Raw genomic sequence first — 8,757 nt, 5'->3', positions numbered from 1 at the left:
CAACCCCCTCCCCCTACACACAAACACACGAGAAAGAGGGAGAAACAGACACAGACAGACACTGGCACAGACACGAGAAAGAGGGAGAAACAGACACAGACAGACACTGGCACAGGGAAGCAGAGAAAGGGGAGCCAGGAGTAGAGCCATTTACAAGGTGGTTTCTTCTGGAGGGTGAAGAGAGGAGATAATTATACCACTTAGCTGCCAAGGTTGCAGCTAGATTTAATCAGATGAGGGATGTGAAAACCCTTTTGGAACTCATGGTTCTCAAGTTCATGGCTAGGAAAATAACGGGCCTCTGCTCTAGGCTTTGAAAGCACCACACCAGTGGAGTTTACACGCGTGCTCTGTGTGGGCTCCTCCCCCGCCCCCGTGGGGGAGGCAGAGGGCGTGGACACCAGCCCTCCCCAGCCCGCGGCCCGCCCCGGTGAATGAAATCTTGCCGGGCCCCGGGTCACTCAGTTCCCGATTCTGTCTGGGACAACAGCAGCTCGGGCTCGGCCGGCTGCGAAGGATGGGGGAGCCGAGGGGATGCACCGGGAGGCAGGCCCGAAGCCTCGGGCTGCAGCTGCTCCTGTCGCTGCTGCTCCTGCAGCCGTCGCCGGGCTGGGCCTCCGGGGCTGCCCGGCCGCCCCACGTGGTCTTCGTGCTGGCAGACGACCTGGGCTGGAACGACGTGGGCTTCCATGGCTCGGTCATCCGCACGCCGCACCTGGATGCCCTGGCGGCCGGCGGGGTGGTCCTGGACAACTACTACGTGCAGCCGCTGTGCACACCCTCGCGGAGCCAGCTGCTCACCGGGCGCTATCAGGTACGGAGTGGCCTCTCGCCCTGCGTAGCTCTGCGAGCCGGCGCGCTGACACTAGGGGCTCAGTGGGACCGCGCTCGCTGCCCTTGGCTTCCCCAGGCCTCTGCGCATGCTCGGCTTCCTCTTGGTGGCTCCAGTGCTGAAGTGGCTTTCGGTTTCTCAAGGTCTGAGGAGAGGAGGTTTCTGGGAACTCGAGGTGCTGTGCCTGTGAACCCCCAGAGTCAAGGGTAGATGGGGACCTAAGGAGGAAGGATGGAGAAAGTGAGAGAGGCCCACGGAGCTCCAGAGTGGAATTAGAGTGGGAAGGATCCTGATAACCGGTGTGCTGCTGGGACAGGAGGATAGGAAACCATGGGAGTTTCAGAGATTAACTTGGAAACATTAAAAAGACTGGGATTGTTGACAAGGAGAGCAAAATCAGAGAAGCCTGCAGTGTGTGAGCCTGGAGGGCACTGTAAAAAGTCTTAACCTTTACCCCCAGTTCCTTTGTGCCTTGGAGCCCGTTACAGGAGAGATAAGGTGTACTGCAGGCGCCTCTGTATCTGTCTTTCCCTTTAATAAGCACTTGCCCGTAACTGCCCATGTGCCAACAACCTGCAAACTCCAGCGCCTGCCCCCCAGGTCCTCTGCTGTACACAACGAACAACGGAAGTCACTTCCAGGTCCTCCGCACCCCTAGATGTAAACACGGGATGCTGATACTCCTTCCACATTGGAGAGTAAATCCAACCTGTATGATCGTCTTCACTGCCCTTTAGAAAAGTGCAACGCACGGATTTCCCCACGGACTATGTGTATGTTAGATAATCAGGAACAGGAAGAACACTTTTGTGGTGTTTTATTGTCTTTAAGCTTAATTTTGAAAACCACCCCATGAGGTAGTTATCGTGAATCCCCTTCACAGGTGAGGAGATAGCTTGCCTACACGGATGTCAGCTGACGAGTCATACAGTCATACAGCTACTCAATTGTGGTTCTCAGTTTCCTGCATCCACCGGCCATCTCACACCTATGAAATTAGCCACCCCCCCATTCTGACTGAAGTTGATGAGTTTATAAGATCCTGATGTGATTATGACCAAATTAAATATAATAATTTTTAGTGGCTACTATTGGATACTGATATTCAATCTCTGTCTCTATTCATCCATCCATCCATCCATCCATCTCTCTTATCTTTCTACACACACACAATCAAATAATCTTCTGGACTTTCTTCATGCAAAGATTTAGATAACATGGAGCCAGTGTGGATATTCAGAACAAGTCAATCAAAGATGTCAGGTAACAGATATTCAAGGAAAAACGAGTTAGCAATAAGTGTAAGTATGATGTCATCTACTGTGTAATGGATTCTAAGCACACAGTTTATTCAACAAGCATTTTGAACTCACTGCCCTCCTACATATGTGTTCCCAAAACCTTTCAGACCAACGCTAACCTCATGTTCTAAGACCATGATAAAGATTTCAACAGAAGGCTGGAGAGAGAAGATAATGTTTCTCTAAGACGCTCAGGAACACCCCAGCCAAGAGTTGGAAGCTAAGCGTGGTCTGCTTCCCTACCAGCAGGAAGGTCATGCCAAGGAGTCTTCCTGACTGTGAAGTGTAATCAGTAGTCCCTGGGCCAATGCAAGTGTCTCCAACACACAGTAGGAGTCTCCCAGGAGTAAGGGAAGGTGGTTCTGTGTTTGCTCTGAAGAGAGAGAACTGAACTCACATTGCAAAGTAACAGAGGGGCTGTTGGTTTACACAGCATCCTAACAGACCTGGACAGGAAAGCCAATGCTGCACCTCGAACCTCTTGTAGGACTTGATTACTTTCACCCCCTAATGTGCTATCCCACCAAGTCCTTGAAAACACTTGAGTACTGGGAGTACATCTGTGGTTAATAAGTGAAGGGATAGGAGAAGCCGTGTACTTCAGAATCACCAGAGGCATCTCAAGGGAGCTGACTCAAACAGTTGTCACCCATTATAGTCTGTCACAGGATCCACGAGTTCCTGTTAAAGATTACTTTGGCTTAGTGATATCCTTTTACTGGAGTCTAAAAATTGCTTTCAAATTCTACACATTGGTACATTCTGGGTACCTTTCTCCTATCCTTCAAAGCTAATTAAAACAATAATTTTGCCGGGCGATGGTGGCGCATGCCTTTAATCCCAGCACTCGGGAGGCAGAGGCAGGCGGATCTCTGTGAGTTCGAGACCAGCCTGGTCTACAAGAGCTAGTTCCAGGACAGGCTCCAAAACCACAGAGAAACCCTGTCTCGAAAAACCAAAAAAAAAAAAAAATTAAAACAATAATTTTTATATTTAAATAATTCAAAAATGATGACCCTTCCTTGTTTAGAATCATTGTCAAAACTATAAGAAATATTTTCTGCACCTTCCAAATAGTCAGCTGTAGATTTTCTCACATAGCAACCTCATTATATTTCATGGAGTTATAGTGATACAGCAGTGGCGATAGTTCTGGAACATCCAGATACTTTTCTTCGTAATATCAGGATTATTCTCTGAAATCGACTTCTGGTTCCTCTGTCCTGATGTCATATTTATACTGAGGAGCATAGCTTTTACATTTTTAAAAGTCGTGCTGTATTAACGTCGCTGTTTTATCACAAGGATGTAAACTGAGGCTGGAACAAGATAAGACATGTTGGTCTTGGGGATAGCTCGGGTGCCAGAACCCTGGCAAGATGGCAGGCGGGGGCAGGCAGGGGCAGGCAGGGGGCAGGAGGGGCAGACGGGGGCAGGCGGGGGCAGGCAGGGGGCAGGAGGGGCAGATGGGGGCAGACGGGGGCAGGCGGGGGCAGGCGAGGGGGCAGGTGGGCACCAGAAAGCTCTTGGGCCTGCTAGACTGGTCTCTATGGCAGAGTTTCAGAGCAATGAGAGAGCCTTCTCAAGACAGAAAAGTGGACCGTGCCTGAGGGCTGCTGCCTTAGATTGTCCTCTGGCTCCACGATGGGTGCTGTGTGTGTACACACCTGCAGCCACATTTACACACACACACACACACACACACACACACAAAACCACACACAACCACACACACACATACACACACACACACGCACAACCACTCATCCAGAAGAAATGCGCCCAAGGCCACAGGACTAAATGATGGAACTGCTCACGTACCAGGCCATGTGTTCAGAATCAGCGCTTACGGCAACTGTGTTTCCGCCTCAGAAGTATTCAGCCTATTACCTCTAGTTGCTCCTTCATACTTAATATCCTTATTATTTTTTGAGCATTTAAGTCACTCCTAAACATCTCCATCTGAAAAATGAATCTAACATATTTTTACTTAAAGATTGCCTGTGTTAGCTATAAAATAGGAATGACTTATTTCTGAAAGAATTGTTCAGTACAATAAGACGAAAAGATTGTTAACTATTTCAAAATGAGGTACTTGAAAGAACTCTTCAAGAGTCCTGTCTGTTACCGCTGCACTTGTAGTAGTGGGTTCTGTCAGCTTGGCACGGTGTCTTGGGAAGAGAATCTCAGTGAGAGACTGCCTGTCTTAGGTTGGCATGTGGACAGATCTTGATTGTGTCCATTCATCTGCAGCCCACGGTGTTGGCAGCATGGCCTGAGCTTGGGTCTTGGATGGGAATGGGGAAAGTGAGCAGAGTAGGCACAGGTGCATTTCTTTCTGCTCTTGACTGTGGACGTGCTGGTTAGCTTCCGGTCCTGCCGTGACTTCCCTGTCATGAAACCTGCAATCTCAAAGTGAAACAACCCTTTCTCCTCTAAGTTACTTTTTTTTTTTATCACAGCAATAGAATTGAAAATAGGATGTCACTCCTACTAATGTTGAGAGAGTTAATGTTTAGGGAACCCTTTAGATTTGAAAATCTGGACAAGCCTAGACTACCGAACTTTGCTCTCTTGAGGTGTGTGTGTGTGTGTGTGTGTGTGTGTGTGTGTGTGTGTTTTACTTTTGAAAGTGGTGAGTAAAAAGAATGGTCAGGAATGCTGAGAGGTAGGTTTCAGTCTTGGCTGTGTCAAATTATGTCCTTGCTGAATCAGTTCCTTACAGATAGATACAGGACCTGGGCTAAAATCTGATTCTCTGCCTAGCCTTACATGTCTTTGACGCTGATGCTTTTCTGTTCCTAGGGAAAGGGCTATTATCATACTCACCAGCTTGTCTTTGGTAGGAACAGATGAGATGACCCTGCCTCACACTCCTTACACACTGCACGGGAGGAGAGGACCCTGCCTCACACTTCTTACACACTGCACAGGAGGAGAGGACCCTGCCTCACACTCCTTACACACTGCACGGGAGGAGAGGACCCTGCCTAGCACTCCTTACACACTGCACGGGAGGAGAGGACCCTGCCTAGCACTCCTTACACACTGCACGGGAGGAGAGCATCCTGACTCACACTCCTTACACACTGCACGGGAGGAGAGCATCCTGACTCACACTCCTTACACACTGCACAGGAGGAGAGCATCCTGACTCACACTCCTTACACACTGCACGGGAGGAGAGCACCCTGTCTCACACTCCTTACACACTGCACGGGAGGAGAGCACCCTGCCTAGCACGCTTTACACACTGTATGGGACCCTGTTGCCTAGCGCTCCCTTACACACTGTATAGGTTGGTTGTTCAGTTTTTGAGAATTAAGCAGAAATATGAATTCAAGTTTTTATATTAAGACATTTAATTATTACCAGTTGTTTCACAAGATCCTTTTAACCATCATGCTTTGGTGGAAAATGTATAGCATCTGAGAGAGGTGGGTGGGGTCGTGGGGAGACTGCACCGTGGATGAGGGAGGTAGTCGTGGTAGATAGAATCCAGTCTCCCTACAGCCAGGCTGGTGTTCTCCCCATGACCTTTGTCCATTATCTTTAAAATCTGCCTATACATTTTATTTTTAAGTAGAAAACATGTATGGTGTAAAAACCCAAATTTTGGGGGAGGGAGGTTTTATTTTCTTCAGTGGTGTAGTCCCTGTAAGTAGCCCCCGTTCCTGTGGAATCTTCCTGTCCCACCCTCAGGAAACAAACTCTCATTCAACTCAAAGGGTCACAGAGAAAGAGGAGTCGTGAGCGCAGGAGGGGAACTTGCTGAGAAGGGCTTGGCTTTCATGGAGAGCGCAGGGTGGGGAATGAATCTGCTATGTAAATATGTGAACCTGTCAAATAAAAAATTAAAACCCTCAAAGCTCACAAAAGGGGCTTACGTTGAAAGTTTTCCACACCCCAGCCTCTCCCTTAGGCGTTCACTGCCATTTATAAAGAAGCATACAGAGAAGTGACGAGCTGTGACTGACAAGATCCTTCCAGAAGTGCCTCATGACTGTGCACGCAAGCGCACATGTAGATGTTGTAATGTTCTCGTCACACCTCTGTACCCATGTTTAATTTTACTGAACATTTGACATCATTCATGTTGTTAAATAAACAGCATCCTCGTGCATGTCTGCACGCTGATTTGTTACATGAACAGAGCATTTTAACCAGTCACATAGTAATGAATATAAAAGTAATTTCAACCTTTTGCCTTATCAAAGAAGGTGAAATCGATATCTTGTACACATGTCCTTTTGCTCATTTGAAACACATTTGTAGAACAGTTTCTTTTTTAAAAAAAATATTTCTTTATTTTTGTTATGTATACAATATTCTGTCTGTGTATGCCTGCAGGCCAGAAGAGGGCACCAGACCTCATTACAGAAGGTTGTGAGCCACCATGTGGTTGCTGGGAATTGAACTCAGGACCTTTGGAAGAGCAGGCAATTCTCTTAACCACTGAGCCATCTCTCCAGCCCCCAAACAGTTTCTTAAAAACAAAATTTCTGGGTTTAATGTAATGTTCGTTTGTCATTTTGTACTGTAAATTTGAACTTTTAGAAAAATCTTGTTTTTGTTTTTAATTCTGTGCATCTGCTTATGTGCGTCTGCACAGGAGTGCAGTGCCTGTGGATGTCAGAAGTAACTGGAACTGGATTTGCAAATGGTTGTGAGCTGCCATGTGGATGTTGAGAACAAAACCCAGGTTCTCTGCAAGAGCAATCAGTGCTCTTAAGCACAGCGGCATCTCCTCAGCCTCTCTTGCCCTTGCCTGATTTTAATTGGATTGTGTGTGTTTTTAATGTTGGCTTTTGGTCTTTATGTTTTGGGTAGTAAACTTTAATCAGACAATTATTTGTTACTTTCTTGATAGTGTCCTTTGATATACAACAAGTTTTCAATTTTGATGTAATATCATTAATTTGTTTGATAGCTTATGCTTTTGGTATTACATATTAAAATCATTGCCTAATATTGCATGTATTGGTCTCTCTATTTTCTTCCAGGAGTTGTATGACTTTTACCCTTACATTGAGCTCTGCATTTATTCTGAGCTAATTTGTGTATGCCACTAAGGTGTGGAGATGTGTGCTTAGCTGAAGAGGCTGCTCATTCCTCCTTTGCCTTCTCTCCTCAGTCAGTGTCAGCCCACTGACCACAGTGGTTTCCATCAGTCTGTGTGTTTCTCGTGACTCTCAATGACACTGTAGCTGTATACTAGGTTCCAGAATATGGAAGTGTGGATTCTGTCCGCCTTCCTTTCCCTGCAAGAGTGTTTTAATGATTGTGAGCTCCTTTGATTTTTATGTGGACTTTAGGATCAACTTATCTACTTCTGGAGTGGGGAATGAGACACAGAATTTTGACCGGGATGTCACTGGTCTGCAGAACCACTTAAAAGTATTGCAGCCTTGACAACAGTCCTGGAATTGAGCCATCTCTCCAGTATTTCAAGTATTCTTTAATGCTTTTCGGCAGTAGTTAGTAGTTTTCAGAATACAGATTTTGTAACTTGTTGGTAAAAGTTATTTCTAAGTATTTCGTATTTGGTACCATTGTGATTGGAATTGCTTTCTTAATTTCATTTTCAGATGCTTAGTGCTCTTATATAGAAATGCAAAACTAATGTGTATACATTGGCCACCCTTGTGAGATGTACTAGGGTTTGTACACGTGTGTTTGCATATGCGTGTTCCTGGGTGTGTGTACATATATGTATGTATGTGTGTGAGAAATCTCAAGGTTTCCTGAATTAACACTTTTCTTGTTTGATTTCAAACCTGAGTGTCTTTCATCATATTTCCTTGCCTGGTTGCTCAGGCTAGAACCTTTGCTGTGTGTTGAATAGATGCGTATCTTGTTCAGGCTTGCAGTCCATCACCATGAAATGCCATGTTTATTCGTTCCTTTGTTGAGCAGGTGTTTGTGGATCAGCTTGCTGTGCCAGGCACTGTGCTGTCCTGCAGGATCTTCCGGTGTTTGCAGTGTTTGAGGTGAAGGGAGGAGGGATGGGGAGGAGTGAACAAAGTGGGTTTGAACGAGGAAGTGGCCATAAGAGTTGAGAATAAAGTAGGTAGGGTGATAGGGACCCTGAGAATGTCCCCAAGGAGGCAAGGTTGGCGGAGGCCCAAATGTCACAGTCAGCGGGGTCAAGATCCTGCAAAGGATTTAACAAGCTATGGGAGAAAGAAGAGAAGCAAGCACTGAGACTGGATCCAGCTTGTCCTAAGACTGGAGAAGGTCATGGTAGTGGACGCTGAGGGAATGAAGGGCCAAAGGGATGCTGGGAGCTCAGAGGAAGGCAAGGTCTCTCTGGACCTAATGCTTCCTGTTCAGGATAAAAATGTTAAGTCTTCAGCTCTGGTTGTTGCTATTTCCATAGTAAAATTATACTTGATATTATTATACCCTAAAGATTGTGTCCACTGGAACTCATAGAGATCCACCTGCCTCTGTGTCCGAGTGCTGAGATTAAAGACTGTACTGCCATGTCCAGATCACCATTCTTATTTTTAAAATTGCATGTAGGAAATGCATCCAGAAGTTTCTAATGCAAAGTTGTGTTTTCCTGTTTCCCACACTTCCACTTGGCAGCCCCTCTTTACTAGTTTCTTAATGGTTTCTGTA

General features: G+C 46.3%; 1 protein-coding gene across 2 annotated transcripts in view; it reads left to right on the top strand.

The window, feature by feature from the left end:
* Window positions 1-421: 421 nt before the first annotated feature.
* Window positions 422-8,757, top strand: part of Arsb (arylsulfatase B) — a 169,761-nt gene continuing 161,425 nt past the window's right edge. Inside the window, exons 1-2 of one of the 2 annotated variants that reach the window (XM_041663583.1) lie at window positions 683-814; window positions 7,137-7,290. Coding sequence is in view for 1 of the 2 variants with exons in the window: in XM_041663582.1 (XP_041519516.1) it covers window positions 518-814 (297 nt within the window). In the remaining variant the exon portion in view is untranslated. Of the gene's footprint in view, window positions 815-7,136; window positions 7,291-8,757 lie in introns of both variants that reach the window. The other variant, XM_041663582.1, reaches the window with a different exon arrangement.

This window comes from Microtus oregoni, unplaced genomic scaffold, assembly GCF_018167655.1.
Source record: "Microtus oregoni isolate MIOR12 unplaced genomic scaffold, Mior012 000014F_ref0000157, whole genome shotgun sequence".
Classification (NCBI taxonomy): Eukaryota; Metazoa; Chordata; class Mammalia; order Rodentia; family Cricetidae; genus Microtus; species Microtus oregoni.
This window is presented reverse-complemented; position numbering and strand designations above follow the sequence as displayed.